At 34.8% G+C, this 20735-nt stretch overlaps 1 protein-coding gene across 2 annotated transcripts in view; it reads right to left on the bottom strand.

Annotated features, from left to right (window-relative positions):
- Positions 1–2841: 2841 nt before the first annotated feature.
- Positions 2842–20735, bottom strand: part of LOC148275710 (uncharacterized) — a 62899-nt gene continuing 45005 nt past the window's right edge. For both annotated transcript variants that reach the window (XM_088235313.1, XM_088235314.1), the window contains exons 9-10: positions 13279–13450; positions 2842–2934 (exon numbers count right to left, since the gene is read on the bottom strand). In XM_088235313.1, coding sequence (XP_088091439.1) covers position 2934; positions 13279–13450 — 173 coding nt within the window. In that variant the 3' untranslated portion in view covers positions 2842–2933. The remainder of the gene's footprint in view (positions 2935–13278; positions 13451–20735) is intronic.

Here is a 20735-nt window from a genome sequence, read left to right as displayed (position 1 = left end):
CCACAGTCCTGAAGCCAGTCTCGTATATTTCGCAGCCAGGACATCTGTCTTCTTCCAGCCCCTCGGTGCCCCTCAATCTCGCCTTTCAAAATTAAATGAAGCGAGTGGTACTTTTCTCCACGCATTACATGCCCCAGATATGAAATTTTACGAACTTTTATGGTGGTTAAGAGTTCTCTGTCCGTTCTAGCTCGACTTGAGACTTCTGAGTTCATCATCAGGTCGGTCCAAGATATCCTTAGCATTCTGCGATGCAACCACATCTCAAAAGCCTCCAGCCTATTCGTAGCGTTCACTTTCAGAGTCCAAGTCTCACAGCCATACAACAATACAGACCACACATAACATTTTACACACGCGAGCCACTTAAAAAAAGATCGAAGCCTTTGAAAGCTTCCCGGAAACCGGGAATCTATCACAACGCTCCATCATTGGTTTGTTCGGTAAAACAACAACAAAACAACAAACCATCACGCCGTTTCCCCGTAAGGGTAGGCAGAGGATAGCACGCCACATCGCTCCATCTTTGCATACATATCTCGCTTCCTCTACATTCATACATCTTCTCATGCACGCGCGCCGATTATTCCGACTTTTGACATGTCAGTCTTCAAGTATTTGTTGGATTTGGTCATGCCATGTCATCCATCAACATTCGCATTGTAAATATTCTTAGCCGTTCTCTCGTTGTCCATTCGCTCTACATGTCCCAACCGGCGCAGAGCTCCTTTCTTGGTTTTGTCGTTAGTGCTTGTCCCAGCCTTACATAATGTACGGATCTCGACATTTTTGCATCTGTCGTACATAGTTTTACCACATATTCGCCTGAGAGATCGCATTTCGACAGCATTCGGCCTACTTTCATCCCTGTTTTTCCAAGTCCATACTTCGCTCTCATACATCAGGGTTGGGACCGGGACTCCGCTGTGAGCTGCTGATTTTGCCTCTTGCGACAAACATTTATTGCACTCTGTTTCCGGCACTCACCGTCCTTTCAATATCGTTCTCAGTCATTCCATCCCTAGTAAACAAACTCCCCAGATACACAAATTCAGCTACTTGTTTTAGTATAACTTCATGCACAGTGATTTCACATTTAGTCATACTTTCATTTCTTTCAAAAACGGTAGAAATTGTGACGTAATTGAAAGTTGTTCATTTTCATTAATTTATTCATACATTTTTCAGATACTTTGCCGCACAATTAAATGTTATAATTTTTACGGCATATATGAAAATATTTTTTACATTCAATTTCCCATGGCACTAAAGTTTATCTTTTTGACTACAGTGATGCATCTGTCAAGTTACCCTTTTTACCTTCGATAAAAGCCTATATTTAATTAACATAATATTACATATATTACGAAATAAATACACTAACAATGCCCCATAGAAAACCCCTAATATAAATAAGATTATTAAATTACTCGCACATTCAATAATAATAATTATTTTTAAAAAACTAGTCAAATCTTATTGTTAAATACTTGTTATGTTTACTGGCATATCATTGTCATATCCGTATCCCCACCCAGCGGTGCATAGGGCACCGAATTGGTATGTGCCTACTCCGATTCGGGATTTCTGGATAATTTTTATAACACGAAGGGTAAGATCAGTCAGAAATATTGCAATGTAGAACAAACTGCCTTCAAAACCAGATATTTTGTAAAATATTTACGACAGTGATTCATACTTTTTACACTGGCGCCCGACGCATGAGGCTGATCATCTACCTCCGTGAATAAAACAAATTGTACGCTGCTTTTAAAGGACCAACACAGTGCCCTATACGCTATTAGGCGGGGATTATAATCATTTTAGAACATTTCACGGAAGGGAAGATGGAAAGGCGGATGTTTAAACAAAGACAGAATAGTGAACGTAACGCGGTAAAAGTGGCCGCTTAAACCGGCCAGTGATAGGTCATAAGCCGTGTAAATGCCTAAACATCCATATTCCCTTCTCAAATTTCTTCGCTCTCTGTTGCGATAAATTCCAATACACGTTTATTCTGATAAAAAAACATAACTATAGTTTCGGGAGGCATATTCGTAAATACTGGATGTGTTATCCAATCGAGATGCTTTGGTATCACTCACTGCTCATTATTAATGAGTATTGTTCAATTTTGTATCGCCCCTGAGTAGCGCCTGCTAACGTCGCTCAACACAAACATACTTGTTTAGACATAAACATAATTTATTTGTTATACGAGTATGTACGGCCTTAGGCAATTACAACAGTTATATGAATAAACAAAGACAAACAAGTGCAATAAAATAATGGTACATTTAAAAACACGATTGAAATTCAAGACTTCCAGCTAATCCATGCTAATCTAGCTTCATCCCATACTGTGTGAAAAGCCGGAAGATCTACCCAAAGAATTCCAAGTCGTGTGACGAATTGACTAATCTACACATTCTGGACATTGGGGCATAAAAACATAAGTTTCTCTTAGAAGATTTGATAGATAGCATATTTTGACTTCAGGTGACGCGGTTGGGAACATGAAATGAATTTGGTTTGTTTCGTTTATTTCTGGGATGGATAACGCGTCAGGTATCTCCAACCGACACGTCTGCAAATTACTAGGCCACTTCGGATGGATTCCGAAACATCCCCAACGGATAACACGTCAGGTACTTACGAATATGCTTTAGGGAAAACGCTTCCATCGATGTTTTGAATCGCCCATCGATTAAGAGGAGCGCTCTCCCGAAACTAAAGTTAAGTTATTTTAATAGGATTGTAACGAAGTAAATACCGATTCAATCGATACAAGTAATATTACTATATTTTAATATTAAAAATAATTTTAAGATATTTGATACTACAAATACTGGCTCCCATAGGAATGTGTTGTGATGTGTCTTGTCTTCTGGGCTTCATTTCTTGTTTGAGGGGTTCAGAAGACGGGAATGAGATCTGAAACAGATAAAAGTGATTTAATTAAACATATTAGTTGGTTAAAAATAACATATACATTACAAACTGCTAGAGTTGACAGGGAAAGTCGTGGAAGGTTTTATCAGAGTAAAGATTGAATGGTAATCTGACAAGGGCTATTGCGTCACTGTACAAGGACAGCACAGCATGTGTGAGGGTGGGTAAATGAGTCATTCACATCGTGGTTTAACATTCCCAAAAGAGTCAAACAGGGCTGTGTAATGTCGCCGTGGTTCTTAAACGTATACATCGATAACTGTATGTTAGAACCAATAGATTTAAGAATGGGAGTAAAAATAAGTAGTATAACTGTTAACTGACTTCTGTGTGCTGATGATGCCGTGCTCTTGCTAGCAGCAAGGAAGACCTGCAATTCTTGGTAACAAAAGTCTACGAGGTATGCAAGAAAATCGATTTGCTAATGAATGTTGATAAATCGAAAGTGATGGTTTTTGAAAGGGATGAAAATATAACTAAATGAGAGATCAGCGTGAACGGAGATATTCTGAATCAGGTATAAGAATTTGTATATTTGGGAAGTATGCTTACTAGGGATGGAAAGACCGAGAAAGATATTGAAAAGAGGGTGAGTGTCGGGAACAGGATTAACGGTGCACTGAAATATACGTTGGCAAACAAATGATTGTCGCAGGAGGCAAAACTAGCAGTTTACAATGGAGTTCTAGTGCCAACTCTAATGTATGGGAGCATAGTATGGAATTGGAAAAATAATTATGAAAGTAGGTTAAATGCTGTTGAAATGCGATCCCTCAGGCGAACGTGTGATAAAACGATGTATGATAGGTGCACAAATGTCGAGATCCGTGAACTGTGGTAGGCTGTGACATGTATTATCGACAGAATCAATAAAGAGGTGCTGCATTGGTTTGGGCATATAGAGCGAATGGACAGCGTAAGAATGGCTAAAAAGATATACGATGTGAAAGTTGATGGATGCAGAAAACGAGGAAGACCGAGAAAGACATGGCACGATCAAGTCCATCAAATACTTGAAGATGGACATGTCAAGAGTAGAAATAATCGGCGTGCGTGCAAGAGAAGATGTATGAATGTCGATGAAGCGAGGTCTGTATGCAAAGACAGAGTAATATGGCGTTCTACCCTCTCTGCCTACTCCTAGGGAGAAACGGCGTAATGATTTGTTTGTTTGTTTACAAACTATAATTCAAGACGTAGGGGAAGGTGGGGCATGATGGGGTAGTGGGGAAGGTGGGGCCCTGCGATAAAAGCCGAAATCTGCCGAGTAGCTCCGAGCAAATTACGCCATTTGATGCTCTCCTTAGACCCCCCACCGATGATGCGATTGCAGCGGACATGTGTGCACGCTCCGATACGCAGAGATACTAAACGTGTTTTTAGCAAATTTTATGTTATTTTATCGAGTTTTGCTGCTTGTGGCATTAAAAGAAGCATATTGTGATTTTAACTGGCTGATGGTCGCTTTACAAGCTCAAAGTATTGTAATTTACAGTAAGTTCATCAGTTATTTCCAGAGAAATTGTATTTCGTAAACAACAAGCGTTGTTAACAAGCATAGTAAAAGGGGCAAGACAGGGTATCGGTACCCCATCTTACCTCATTACTTGAACACAATGTAGTAACAGTTTTTATTTTCTTTGTGTAAGCAGAATATAGTCCGAAACTACGTTTGAAAGATCAAGAGGGAGAGTCGGTCAAAGGAATGCATGAATCGAGATAAAGAAGACATTTTAAAAGGGAGAAAAGGATATAAACTAGCTGCAAGATTTTGTTCGATTCCTCAAACTACTTTGGAGCGAAAAGTTATGTTGGCCAGGCAAAATAATAACAGGATAGATAAGGTGAAGGTTCTTTTGGGTCCTAAACATACAGTTTTTAATGAAAATGAAGTAGCCATCGAAACGATCAAGACGTAACTCTTCTTCCATAAATGATGAAGATGATACAGAGTGCCTGTTTTGTAGAGGGTCATACGTTGAGTCAAATAAAGGCTGGATAGCGTGTCAAATGTGCCAGAGCTGGGCACAACACTGTTCATGCGCTGGAGTAGACGAAAACAACCAAGACACCATCCTTGTCTGTCCTAGTTGCAAACCGCAGTAGGCGGTACCCCATCTTTCCCCACCAGTGGGGCAAGACGGGATAATTACGACTGTTTTGAATTGATTTATTTCACTAGTTTTTTATCTTATTTTTAGTTTTTTTGTAACACGTTTGTTAGATTAAAGATCAAAGTTTATAAAAATAAACTTTTTTTAAAGGATTTAAAAAAAGAAACGCGTTTTATTGACGTATTACCTTAAAGGCCCCATCATTATTATTTTTTACATTATTTTTTTTTTGCACCACAACAGGCCAGGAGGCCTAATTACAGTGGTGAATTACATCACAGAGCACCCAGGCTTGAGAAAAATCACATTTTAATTTTTGTGTTCTCACCGGGAATCGAACCCGGAACCTTCCGTGCGTGAGTCAAGCGTCTTGACCACTACACCACGGAGGCCGCCACTCATGCCCCACCCTCCCCTACATATTATAAAAAGTAAAAAATAAATAAAGAGACTCTTGTCAAAATAGTAGGAGAATCCTGCTCCGAAAAACCCCTTCGGATACATGGAACAGATCAACATCCAGAACGATGTTGTTCAGCAAATTGGAATACGAAAAAATCTATGCTGACGCTGTCTTAGGTTTTTCTTAGGAACATACTAACCAAGTCCCATCATAATCTCAGGATTATCGATCATAGCGCGCAGCAATCGATAAAAATATGTAGTCAAATACACATTCCTTCTAGTGTCTAAACTGTTGTAGCCGAGCATACCCTAGAGAAAATCGGCCGGGTAGAGCCGATGATAATACCCGCACTCTCTCATGTAGAAATATCTCTTTTTGGGTTTTCTCTATCATAGGAGAGTATTTCTGTTCATGTGGCCCCCAAATCATCGCGCCACTCTCGAGTCAACTGTTTAGTCAATAACAGCATTTATCGATATTATTCCTGGCCGATTACCTTTCTTTCCCGTCCTTCCCTTGACCTATCCTTATGGTACCTACCCTACATCAAGATAAAAAAAAACAAAATAAGAATATTTGGATTTGGAACGAAACAAATAACATTTTCGACATTACTAAAAATTGCATAAAAATTCTTGGATTCGTCGCGCGTCGTTGTGAAAGTTATCACAAATTGTTACATAATTCATAATGACTTTCATGATCCAGTGCCCAACATTGAAAAACATCCTCATCGTATCAAAGGAAGGTCCATTTCCGTGTTCCTTTCCTTTCTTCAAATATTTACAATCTTTTACAAAACCAGATGATTTTTTTTGCTACGATCCGCTTTTCGTTAACATCTACTTCGCACCAAAGAGTTGTAAAGAGTTCTCAGTACTCGGGTATTTTCGAAAACCATGGCAGTACCCAAAACGAATCCTATATAATAAAAAACTGAAAGTAAAAGTTTTATAATAAAACTATCATGGCGGTTTTCGAGATAGGCATATTTAATACCGACCCTGGTAATATTTCTTCATTATATTAAAATAAATTAGTCGCAAATAGCGCGAACGAGCTCTAGAAGCTTTTTTTATTTTTATATGGGAGTTGCTTTATTATTTACCTTGCTTATAATATACAAGGTTTATATTTCAAAAAGTGGATTTTTCTGCAATTAAATATCTTAAAATTTATCTAAACTATTGGGATCAGGAGGGATATATTAATGTGGGCTAATCAGGAACTTCTCAGCATTTGCTTACGTGTAAAAAAAATTACTTAAAACTCTTCGAGAGAAGCCGGCCTGTTGGCAGCAGTCAGCAGTCAACAGGCCTTCCGTTCCACTAGAGGAGTGTTCGGCATTTTGTTCCCTACTTTGGTTTATTCTACCAATTTCCTGCGCTATATTTATCATGTATGATACTACCTGTCGTGTGAGTTCTTTATTACCTATCACCGATGGGATGTCGCATAGATATAAATCTTCAAGCTTTAGAAGCTATATTCCCTCGATTGACGCGAAAAGAAAGGCAGTTGTCAATCGGCGCCCAACGTGGGGCCAATTGACAACTGCGCTGTTAGAGACTCCCTAAGGGGTAAAATCCAGTCTTTTGTTTACAAACATTGGGCCAAACTCAAAATATTGTAAATACGAGTATTTGATATTTTATTTCATGATCTTAAAAGAAGAAAAAGCGTACATAGCGGGTTTTGCGATTCTACGACTCAAATGTCATACCGCACGACTTGCGTAGCTTGGTGTCAGAAACAGAGTGTATGCAATTAGACACCCATAGTATAGTCGGATTGAAAGTTACATACAAAACATAACCTTACATTTGTTATAGACATTCACTTTGAACTAAAATAAAATCTTACTCGTTGAACGTAATATGGAGTCAGAACACAGCGCCGGATTAAGATTATATCATTTTCAATTTTGTTTTATTTGCATAACTTATTTTCGGGTGAAGCGGAGCCGGCTGAACAGTTTTGAGAGGCTTTGAATAAGAAACGTCGGCCTTGTAGTATAGTGGTTGGCGCGTTTGCCTGCCATGCAAGAGGTCTCGGGTTCGATTCCCCACATGGTTGACACGAAATATTTATTAAAACATGTGTTTTACGCTAGAACTTAAGTTCCTGGTCTGGCACCTGACGCGTAAGGCTGATCATCTTGATGAACCATTGCAGTGCCCTATGCACCATAAGGTGCGGAAAGAGAAAGAAGGTGGTGATAAATAAAGAACAGTAGTTCAGACAGGTGAAAGAACAAACATAGAGACGTACTGTTTAATCATTCCTTTTCCATAATTAATAAAAATGAAAACATAATTGAGCCCTGTTATCATTATTCCCTTTCCGCACCTAATGGTGTATAGGGCACTGCATTTGTACACCAATTACAGCGTATCTTGCTTATTTTTGTTACATGAAGGTAAGATAATCAGTCTTACGCTTCAGGTACCAGTCCAGGGACTATGAAATATTCTGGTGTGAAAACACCCTTTCAAATAAATATTTCATATTGACCGTGTCGGGAATCGAACCCGAGACTACTTGTATGGCAAGCAAACGCGCTGACCATTACACCACTAGGCCGACATAAAGCAAAATAAATTATATAGCCCTGTTGTAGCAAAATAAATTAAAAATCATAAATACGCCGATCATCTTACATGCGTGTACCCCCGCTCACCGCCAATGGCCGACTGAATCTATTTTTTGCAGCGTCTCTCTCATCCTTAATATGAGTTGTACTCGTATCTTCGTGCTCTCTCTTATACAGATTTATTGCTGTATTGGCGTCACATTCAATATTCGCATTGGGATAAATATTTTTTGTATTAAAATCTTGCATACTTATAAAAAAGGTACTTTCCAAATCCAGTGTAAAAAGGTCCATTTGAAGATTGCAACAAACAAACATAATTAATAACTATGGATAACTTATACAGCGCCATTTTCGTAATATAATACCTCAAGGGCGCTTCACAAAGTGAATATATAAAGATGTAAATGTAATTTTAACTTTTAATTTAAGAAAAAAATGTACTTTGTCACCACATGCTAAGAATTTATTAAAATGATTTAGAGAACAAGTGGGTTTTAAGTTTCTTCCGAAACATCACTTCACTCTCACAGTTCGGACGTCTGCTGGGAGAGCATTCCATGCCGTAGGGCCTGCGACCGAAAATGCACGTTCGCCGAATTTAGTGCGCTGTTTGCGTAAAGGTATAATAACTTTTCCTTTCGACGTAGATGTAGCTGATCTAAGCTTAAGACGTCTGTCAGCTAGTTCATCTGGAATGCAGAGTTCCCTTAGATATTCTGGAGCAGAGTTGTGCAGTGACTTATACATAAGCCAACAGAGTTTGTATTCCACCGTCTGTGGAAAACGTAGCCAGTGCAATTCCCGAAGTTGTGAAGTGATATGATTGAACTTAGAGATTCCAAAAATAAGTCTCGCTGCGGCATTCAATACAGACTGTAGGCGAGTCATTTTGTTCATCGGTAGACCTGCGTAGATACCATTACAATAATCGACTCTAGACACTACAAACGCATTTATTAATTGACGGGCGGCATCGACTGGCAAAATTTTGCGTATGCATTTAATCTGTCTCAGCTGGTAGAAGCATGAACTTATCGTTCTACTAATTTGAGCGTCAAGAGAACGGTTAGAATTAAGTAAGACTCCCAGTAGTTTAACGGTGGGTAAAGCGGTACTCCTTACATCGGGTAGTGCCGTATCCTGAATCAAATTCTGTCGTCTGGCTGAAGCCATCCATAGTTGTTATATCAAGTCTTGTAAATATGTAGATTAGTGTTATATCACAGCCACACAAGAGTTAACCTCATTTTTAAAATTTTAATTAAAAAATGTGATTTAAATCATAAAAAAAATGTTTCTCTGCAGTTTCGCGGTATGGCTCTGAAAAACCGTGCATAAGGATTTATGGTGAAATTGTACGTGGAATAGTGCATACGCAGGATCGTGAAGGACATTGTTTTGTACACCTATTCCATGCACAGAAGTATAAGGTTTGATGGTGCATTTTGAATCCATTCACCCACAATCTTAACGACCTGAATTATATAAACCTATCGGCAGGTAACATGACATTTCGATGTTATTGTTAAATTTACAGCATTCGTATCGTTACAGAATCTCGAAGGTTACAAAGGACGGAAAGTCGATAAAGGATTGTGAGATATAAATACGCACGGTACTTATAAGAAGTGTCACGAATCTGTAAAGCATAGAATTAAGAATAGTCCAGAAGGAGCGTAGAATCATATTTGAATACATCGGACTGTGTCCAATTCCCCCACTTAGCCCTACTTTCGCCGCGCGCATTCGTGAAGTCGCCGGGTACTGTTGCTTGATGGGAAAAAAATAATCATAATACAAATGTAAGGTAAAAAAAGAGAAGTAGATAAGTAAAGGGTCATTTAATAAGAGTAATTGAATTAATGAACTTTGAACTTAAATTATAAAACAAATTTTAATTGACGTAAAACGGATATTTTTATATCGTGTTAAATAATATTTGATGTTTTGAAGATAATGTCGGTCAAATTTCCACCACGGCGTTGTTGAATCCGAGGTCTAATTTTCATTAGTTCTCTCATTGGATGGGCAAAGTTTCCATTTTATTTCTTCGACAATCAGACAGATGGAAAAATAATACAATTTTGAATTTATGCATTTGCTACTTACACATTCGTTTGTTAATTACACATGAAATGTGATGCCATCCTGTTTCTTTAAGATCCTAGCAGTATTTCTACACTTTTAAAGGACACTACACTACATTCAAATCATGAGTTGCGTACTGAGCGACGTCTACAAAGAAACTAATCGGCCAAAACGTAAACCTACTCATTTATGAGTAGTTTAGTCGCCTTCTGTTTGATTAGCATATGCGTTTTCTGGAGTATTCTTAATTCTATGCTGTAGAGTAATTCGTGAAAAAATGCTTTAAAAAAATAAGTAAAAACACGCACAATAATTTGCCACGAGTTTGTACTGTAACTTGATAAAAATGTTTTTAAATAATAAGAAAAAACGCGTGCAATAATTTGTAATGAGTTTGGACTGTAAATTGTGTTAAAAATGCTTTTAAAAAATAACTAGTAGCAGGCACAATAATTTGTCTTGATTTTGTACCGCAATTTGTGTTAAAAAGGCTGTTAAAAAATTAGAATCGAGTTGTGGTTTCGTGGCTAGTGTTTCGGACTCACGGCTCAAAAGTCCGTGGTTCGAATCCCACTTGACCTCAACATAATTCGTATTTTCTAATAGTGAGTTATTTCCGACCGTTGAAAATTGCCCTCAAAATTAAATATATGGGTAAATCATAAAAACGCAAATATATCGTTTTATTTAATAGAAATAATAAATAACTATTCACAGGCTTAATAATTTGTGGCGTAGCTTGTGTTAAAAACGCTTTAAAAAAACTATTTACAAACACAATAACTTGAAATGAGTTTGTAGCGTAGCTTGTGATAAAAACGCCTTTTTAAATGACCATTAACGGGCACAATAACTAAAAATGAGTTTGTTGCGTAGTTTGTGATAAAAACGCGTTAAAAATAACTATTGACAGTCAAAATAATTTGTAGCGTAACTTGTGATAAAAACTCTTTAAAAAATAACTATTAACAGGCACAATAATTTGTTGCGTAACTTGTGATAAAAATGCCTTTAGAAAAAAACTATCAACGGGCACAATAAGTTAAAATGAGGTTGTAGCATAGATTGTGATAAATACGCTTTAAGAAATAACTATTAACAGGCACAATAATTTGTTGCGTAACTTGTGATAAAAATGCCTTTAGAAAAAAACTATCAACGGGCACAACAAGTTAAAATGAGTTTGTAGCATAGATTGTGATAAATACGCTTTAAGAAATAACTATTAACAGGCACAATAATTTGTTGCGTAACTTGTGATAAAAATGCCTTAAGAAAAATACTATCAACGGGCACAATAAGTTAAAATGAGTTTGTAGCATAGATTGTGATAAATACGCTTTAAGAAATAACTATTAACAGACACAATAATTTACAGCGTAACTTGTGATAAAAATGCTTTTGAAAAATAACTATTAACAGGCATAATAATTTGTAGCGTAACTTGTGATAAAAATGGTTTTAAAAAATAACTATCAACAGGCACAATAACTTAAAATTAGTTTGTAGCGTAGCTTGTAATAAAAACGCCTTTTAAAATAACCATTAACGGGCACAATAACTAAAAATGAGTTTGTTGCGTAGCTTGTGATAAAAACTCTTCAAAAAATAACTATTAACAGGCACAATAATTTGTTGCGTAGCTTGTGATAAAAACTCTTTAAAAAATAACTATTAACAGGCACAATCATTTGTAGCGTAATTTGTGATAAAAATGCTTTTGAAAAATAACTATTTACAGGCAAAAAAACTTAAAATGAGTTTGTAACGTGGCTAGTGATAAAAGCTCTTTAAAAAATAACTATTAACAGGCACAATAATTTGTTGCGTAACTTGTGATAAAAATGCCTTTAGAAAAAAACTATCAACGGGCACAATAAGTTAAAATGAGGTTGTAGCATAGATTGTGATAAATACGCTTTAAGAAATAACTATTAACAGGCACAATAATTTGTTGCGTAACTTGTGATAAAAATGCTTTCGAAAAATAACTATTAACAGGCATAATAATTTGTAGCGTAACTTGTGATAAAAATGGTTTTGAAAAATAACCATCAACAGGCACAATAACTTAAAATTAGTTTGTAGCGTAGCTTGTGATAAAAACGCTTTAAAAAATAACTATTAACAGGCACAATAGCCTAAAATGATTTTGTAGCATAGCTTGTGATAAAAGTGCTTAGAAAATAGAAAATGAAAAACTTAATGAAGTCACTGAAATGAAATATTTAGGTGTAATGTTGGATTCAAAACTTACATTTCACCAAAACGCTAAGATGGTAATAAATAAGATTGCAAAAAAATATCAATTTTGGGAAGGATCAGAAGATTTATTGATAAGGACTCCTGCAAAACTATTTACAAAGCAATTATTGAACCACACGTTAACTACTGTAGTAGCATTTTATTTTTATCAAACAAAGAAAACATAGATAAACTAACTGTATTACAAAATAAAGCCTTCAGAATCATTTTGAAAAAAAACAGATATACGAGGGTAAAGTCGATGGTAAATGAAATGAAATTATTAACATATAAACAAAGAATATTTTACAGTACAATGATATTTGTTCATAAAATTATAAACTCTAATAAAAAAACAGAATTTTGGAAAAAAATTGATCGGAACCAGCATGAACACGATCACAATACTAGAGAAAAGAACAAAATTAGACTTCCATTTAGGAAAAAGGCAAAGTCACAAAATTCCATTTTATTTAAAGCAATTAAAAAGTATTACGAAATGGAAAAAAATAGTTATGAAGAAAAAAACATATCAAAATTTAAAATAATGGTCAAGACATATGTGATAAACAATTTATAAATTAAATATATTTGCAATGTTATTATTAGAACACACATAACAATATGTATGATATGTGTGCCCTACTTTAAGATTTAAATAAAAAAATATATAAAAAAAATAACTATTAACGGGCACAATAACTTAAAATTAGTTTGTGGCGTAGCTTGTGATAAAAACTCTTTAAAAATAACTATTAACAGGTACAATAACTTAACATGAGTTTGTGGAGTAACTTCGGTCAGAAGTCTCTCTCATCTCTGTCGTAATATGTCAATGTACATATATGCCGAATAAGTTATCAACGATGAACACTCACCAGTGACGTTTCATGTGCAGGCCGAGGTGGTCACTGCGCGAGAAGCTCCGGCTGCACAGCGGACACGAGAAGGGGCGCTGGCCGGTGTGCTTCCTGGTGTGGCGGGTCAGCTCGTCCGAGCGGGCGAAGCGCCAGGCGCAGCCCTCCCACTGGCACTCGTAGGGCTTCTCCCCTGGGGAAAGGTAAACATAAATACGTCGCAGCTGAGGGTCAGATATCGGATACCTAGATCAGAAACGCCACTTCGCATCATTCCAGCAGACGAAATACTAACCTTTCCCTTAAGTTAGGGTTTCCTAGGACAGCGGTGACCGTATCTTAACGGCCGTAGTGAACGGTGATGCGGTGGACAGCCGTCGCAGTGGCGACTAGAGAGTGGTTTTATTTTTTAACGGTGTTATCAACATCGTTTTCCTAGGAAACCACTCTCTAGTCACCGTTACAATGGCCGTCCACCGCATCACCGTTCACTACGGCCGTTAAGATACGGGTGCCGCTGTCCTAGGAAACCCTAACTTTACTGTCTTAAATACACCCGCGCGTCACGGTGCTGTGTAGCCACTACACTTTAAAACAATAAGAGATTTAAAAAGGAAAAAATGGAATATTTATAGGGAATGACATTAATTAACCATAATTTAATTCAAAGATGATTATAGCCTAACAATAATATGATTATAGTCACATGATTATAGCCTAACAATAAATATAAAAAAAACGAAAGCGTTACACATTACGTCCCCATATAAAAGACCAAAAGAAGATTTGTTAATATATGCACACAATCACGAATGCTTGCATATCAATCTGCAAGACTGCAAATGCACAAGAATACATCACGTATCAAAATATAAGTATTTAGGTATTATTATAGATTCCACTTTAAATTGGGAAGAACAGATAAAAACAGTTTGCAATAAGCTAAGAGTTTGCCTACTTAACATGTACCATTTAAAACCGTACATACCATATCCAGTGCTGAGACTAGTGTACTTGGGGCTAGTTGACCCAATTATTCAATATGGATTAAGAATATGGGGACTAAGTTTTAAATCTTATACGGATAGAGTCTTGAACTTACAGGTACAAATTTAAAAAATTATCGTACCTGTAAAAATAAAGAATGAGGCAAAAGACAACAATAAAATATTATTTGATTTTGTTAACGTTTTGCCAATAAACAAACAGTGTCAGTATAAGATAATGACAGATCATTTCCTCGATTGCAATTTTATATCCAAAATAAACCACCAGATCATGACCCGACAAGTATCGGCACAGCAGCTGATGGTACCACGACAGAAAAACTACTATGGTGACAGAACAATGGGTAGTGTAGTACCAAAACTGTACAATTTAATACCAGCCAAAAATCGTGAAGAAAAAAACCTAATTTCATTAAAAAAAATAGTCAAAAAATTATTAAACAGCAAGTGAATCTTAAGTGTATAAATATATTTTATTCTTCAATTATTATTAAACTATGTACTTACTTCTAAATTTTTTTAAAAAATGTAATGTAACCCGCAGACAAGCTTCGGCTTTGCGGGAGCAAAAATACAATTATGTATGTTACTTATTTGTTAAAATGAATAAAACTTTTTAAAAAATCTAACTGCTGAAAACATAAAAAAACCATTGGGTATCGCTAACGACTCGGGCGAAACGTGCACCCGCGCCAACTTCCCGAGAGCTACTAAGTAGCTATCAGTGGCGAATGGTGATTTTATTTACAGGTAAGCTACAAAAAATATCTTATATTTGTACCTACATAGGAGGTACATAATATAATGTAAGTAATATATCCTAAAAATTGATATTTTTCTGTGGTTCTGTGTGATACAACAACTTTCATCCATGAAATCAACTCAAACGATGTAACTTCGTGATAAATTATATTATATAGATATATTGTCCATTACTTTAATATATAATTCATTAAAAAATAAATAAAAAATACCACTATGAATTCAGTCGATATTAGGTATTCAATTGAAATGTCAAATGGCCGAATTGTTCTAGTAATTACTAGTGCTAAAAACGACCGCGTGGAGCGCTATATGTCCCGCAATATGACGCGTGAAAGTAATTATGGTCTTATGTCAAAAGTACCATCTCAAAGAAAAATAGTCCTTAAGAAACAATGTTTGAAATACTGTTTTCCAAATCAAGAATCTTAAAATAATTTGTGTAATATGCAAGTTTAATCCAGGAGACAAAACCCGCACCGAGGTTAAGACATTCAAAATATAGCATACTTATTTGTATGAAAAAATAAGCTGGAATAATCGGTTAGTTTCTTGGCTCACCGCAGGCGCTGGGCGCGCTTTATTAAAATGTATATTTATATTAGGATAAAAATACAAGCGGTGGAAATGATTTAAAACAAATGGTAAGTTTTTATTTGTTTTTCTGTAAATAAAGATACAAGAAAACATTATTATGGTTAGTCAAATATAATGGTAAGCTGTGCATAATCGCTTCTATACACGGTTCGCTTCTGGTAGCTATATAGTATTGGACTACGTGACTGACTGAGAGTGTACTTTTAATTATATTTGTAATTTATCCCCGATTTCCGATAAAATGCTTTTTGTGTGCCTAATAAGTACTTATTATTTAATAACAAATTATTTCAGTCGATACGTAAATGTGTAATGGAGGAATACTGAAAATCTAAACCCAATATTGATTATATTTATAAAGATATTATAGTTATTAGACGCAATGTGTCTGCTCCACATCATCGCGCACCGGCGAGGGGGGGGTTACCAATGTTTTCAGTATGTCTAAATGTTTTTCTACTATTTTTATATTTATTAATACAACATGTATATAAAAAACAACAACAACAACAAACCATCACGCCGTTTAATGATAGGTGGTAGGCAGAGATAATAGAACGCCATATCTATTTATTTATTAACGGACATTGCCCATATATTCAATTTATAGGGTTTAAATATTACATTGAAAGAATATCAACAATATTTTGCGTTTGTCAAAATTTTCGTAGACAAGGACTGGATTCAACTCCCTGGGGAGCTGACAACATCAACATATTACAACAGAGATGAAGAACATTTCAGAAAAGGTAATATAGAAGTCTAGGCATTTACAGGGCTTATGACCTGTCATTGGCTGGTTTAAGTGGCCACTTTACACCCTGTGTAACATTCACCATTCTGCCTATATTTGAACATTCCTTCAATTCTTTCATCTGTTGATGTTTGTGAAGTTAAAGAGCTGACATGACAAATTATTGCTGACATGCGCGGATATCAGCCATATCGATAAAATCGCTGACAGCCCAGGAAGTAGTTCATGAAATTAAGTTCGCACTAGGAAGTAATGTGAACATTGGACAATATATTATCAGTAGTTGCACTTTTAGTTACAGGGTGAGACAACCTAATATATTATACCTACGTGTGCCTATATCGATGAAAAGGTATTATATTTTTAATTCCAAAATTCTCTTAAAAGAGTTCAAAAAAAATTCTTACGGTATATAAATTTTAAACTTAGAATCAGTCATGAATTTTAAAATTACGATTTTTTACTAAAAACATTAAATTTGTTAAAACTTAACGATAGAAGAAAAACTATAGACATTTTAAATTTATTCAAAATTGTAAATTCAATATGGGATTGCCCTGAACTATTATCTCTCATCAACTTCAGGGTGCCTGGAAGAATGACTAGACAGGTGCCGACGTTTTGTAGCAACAATTCACGGACAGTGTATACTTGTAATGCCGTATTAAATAGACTTCATGAACTCGGCAATAGTTATTCTCACGTATCTGATATATTGAGTGTAGGGTATTGTTCCTATAGAACAAACTTTTTGAACTTTTTCAAAGATGGTGAATGGTAATTATATTTATTTATTCATGCATTTCATAATATACACAGTTTTTTGTTCACTTTGCCCAGCTGTATGAAACAGTACTTATGATTTTCTTTTTGTTTTACTGTAGAATGTTTTATTATTTAAACTTTCTACGTAATATGCTGTATAATTTTAAGGTTAACTTTTTAAATATAAATCTTGTATAATTTTTAGGTTTATTTTTTTTTATAAATCTTGGGTATAAGGAAATTTATGTTTGAAAAAATAAAATATTAAGACTAATATGCTGTATTGTAAATGTTTTTAAAAGGCAGATTTGGCGTTTATGTTAATAAAATAAAATATCTTATTGAATAAAGACTATGAAATTTGTATTTTATTTATGAGGTTAGTATTTACTTATTTATTATTTATTTATTTATTTATTATTTTTCCTTTTTATTTTTCTGTTCATGTTTTTTTTAATTGTTCCTTTAAATTGTTCATTTAAATTGTTCCTTTATCCTTCTTCTTTCCTTCCCATCCCCTCTCCTCTCTTCATAGTATAGTGTGATTTTTATTTATTTTTTATTTATATATTTATTTTTTTAATCTTTGCTTTTAATTTTTGTATAAAATTGTAAGATTCAATATGTCCATGTATTTATAATTTTCTCAAGCTGAACGGTTTGGGTAGGTAGGAAGAAATTGCCTTAAGGCAATATGCCCGCCCTTATATGCATATTTATTGTATATGTATATAAAGTGTCAAATAAATAAATAAATACCTTCTTAAATAAAAAATAAAAAGTGATATTTTCCTATTGTCGAATTTTTGTCAAAATGGGTGGTCATCTCTTCGTCGATTCACCGATCGAGGGCCGAATTTATTTTTAATGTACCGTGCGCACTGCCTACGTACAGGCGTATGGACTCCACTTATACGGCGTACCAAGGTCTAAGGAGAGCGTACCGATTTAAGAAGATGGTCTGAATATTGCAAAAGTGACAGACGCCTCACGCCAGGGCCCCCCAACATGAGTGAAACATATTACATCATTTATTGCTTCAGCATTTACTTTTGGAAAAGCATTTTTTAATTTATTTAAATTTTTTATTTTATTTTATTTTATTAGGTAATTCAACAAAGACACATACTAGAAAACATACAATTTAAAGCATTCGTCGAAATAATTTAACATGCATATATATCTTCAATTATAAAATTACACAAAATAGATTTAAGCTAGGGTTTCCTAGGAGAGCGGTGCCCGTATTTTAACGGCCGTAGTAAACGGTGATGCAGTGGACAGCCGTCGTAACGTCGACTAGAGTCTGGTTTCCTAGGAAAACGGTGTTCTCAACACCATTTAACACCGTGTCCCTAGGAAACCACTCACAAGTCGACGTTACGACGGCTGTCCACCGCATCACCGTTCACTACGGCCGTTAAGATGCGGGCACCGCTGTCCTAGGAAATTCTAGCTTTATACGTTAAGTTGTAATACATATTTTTTGATATTTTTGTTTATACAGGATACAATGCAATAAAAAATAAGTTGTACGTGTGTACTTATTGAATAAGATTTATTCCTTAGAGATTATTCGCAAAAGCTGAGAGAGTATCATGAAAAATGACAATTTTATTATTTCGGCAGTATATATTATATTCCCGACACATGCGGGCCATAGGTGTGTGGTATGTAGCATTATTTGAAAACAAAGGCAGTTTAAATATTTCCCGATGTCTGAGTGTTCTCAATCCTGCATTTATTTGTATTTTATTTAGAAGGTTAGTATCTACTTTGTAGTTTAATATTTTATACAGAAATTTTATATCGAAAACAACGCGGCGTTTTATCAGAGAATTAAAATGAAAAAGAGTTAGAAGTTGCTCGTAATTTGAATTTGAAAGCGGGTTAGAAATTCGGAACTTATACAAAAGGTACTTTAAGAACTTTTCTTGAACAGATTCTACTGAATTTATACGGTTTTGATATTGCGGACTCCATACGCATGAGGCATGCTCAAGATTACTGCGAATCAAACTCATATTTAGACATATGACAGTTTCCGGTTTTTTAAAGGGTTTGGTTACTCTCTTTAGGAACCCCAGTAGCTTAAGTGACTTACGAGTTATGTAATCTATATGATGTTTAAAATTTAATTTTGTGTCAAAATAAACCCCGAGATCCTTAATAATGTTAACTCTACTTAATATTTTATCACCAAGAGAGTAGTCAAAAAATATTGGGTTAATTTTACGAGTAAAACTGATAAGAGTAGCACTTTTCAATGTTCAATTGCATATCGTTTTTATGGCACCAACTCAATGAAGTTTGCAAATCAGCCTGCAATTTAACACAATCCTCCACTCTAACATTTTGTAAAAATAAATAAAAAATTTTGTATTTTTTTTACCACATCCGAGTTTAATATAATAACACATATGTATAAACACGGCGTAAAGTTACGCCTAAGAATAGTGGTATAACTTTATGCCAAGTTTATGAGTAAGGTCCTATATAAACTCAGCGAAAGAGTCTATAGTCTATATATTGTGTTTTAGGTTTAAATGTTTTTCTTTTCTTTTTTTAATATTGAGTTCACAGAATGTTTAAATGTTTTTATTTTCTTTTTTAATATTAATTTCACAGAATGTTTAAATGTTTTTCTTTTCTTTTTTAATATTAAGTTCACAGATTGTTTGAATGTTTTTATTTTCTTCTTTAATATTAAGTTCACAGATTGTTTAAATGTTTTCTTTCCTTTTTTAATATTGAGTTCATAGATTGTTAAAATTTGTTAAAATTTTTATTGTTTAAATGTATACTATGTATTGTTACAAGAAATGTACTATTTTTTTTATGTACCGTCCCAAATGAGTTTTCTCGTACAACTCCTGGGAATATAATATCATGATATTCATGTCTTATATGTTTAATTAATAAATAAAAAAAAAAAAAGTTACGCCTAAGTATAGTAACACTTAAGCGTAACTTTACACCGAGTTTATGTAGGGCCTTAATATATATTTTTTTTTTATTTAACTTTTTGTACATAATGTTATTTGTACATTGGCGGGCTTATTGCCAAATGGCAATTTCTTCCAACCAACCAATAATATAAAAGTTTTATAATTTAAGTTACAGAACATATTCAATAGAAAAAAAAGATTAAAAATCTAAAGACATATACATAAATAGAAATAAACGTATTTGTTTGTAAATTACCTTAAATCAAAACTATTACTCATTGGGAAAAAGGAAAAAAGAGGAAAAAGGAAAGGAGGAGAGATTAAGGAAGAGAAAGGAAATGTTTCTTCAGACGTGATTTAAACAGAGATAATGTAGTAACATCTTTGATGGTGGATGGGAGATGATTCCACAGTCGAGCCGCATGTAACTGTATGCCGAGTTTATGAATAGGTTACTAGTTTCATGTATTATGGATAACCCATCATCGGGTGTAAATATAAACTAAACTAAGAGGTTGAGCGCCCCTGATATGGCTCTCTATGTAGGTCGCCTCTGAGGACGTTCACAGAACATGTTTACACAAACCAATTTAATATTATTCATTTTTAAATTACTTAGTTTACGCCATTAAATTATTAATTTAT

Source organism: Micrasema longulum, unplaced genomic scaffold, assembly GCF_059751315.1.
Source record: "Micrasema longulum isolate JH-2025_06_02 unplaced genomic scaffold, ASM5975131v1 h1tg001358l, whole genome shotgun sequence".
Lineage (NCBI taxonomy): Eukaryota > Metazoa > Arthropoda > Insecta > Trichoptera > Brachycentridae > Micrasema > Micrasema longulum.
Note: the sequence above shows the minus strand (reverse complement) of the source record. Positions and strands in the feature narration are given on the sequence as shown.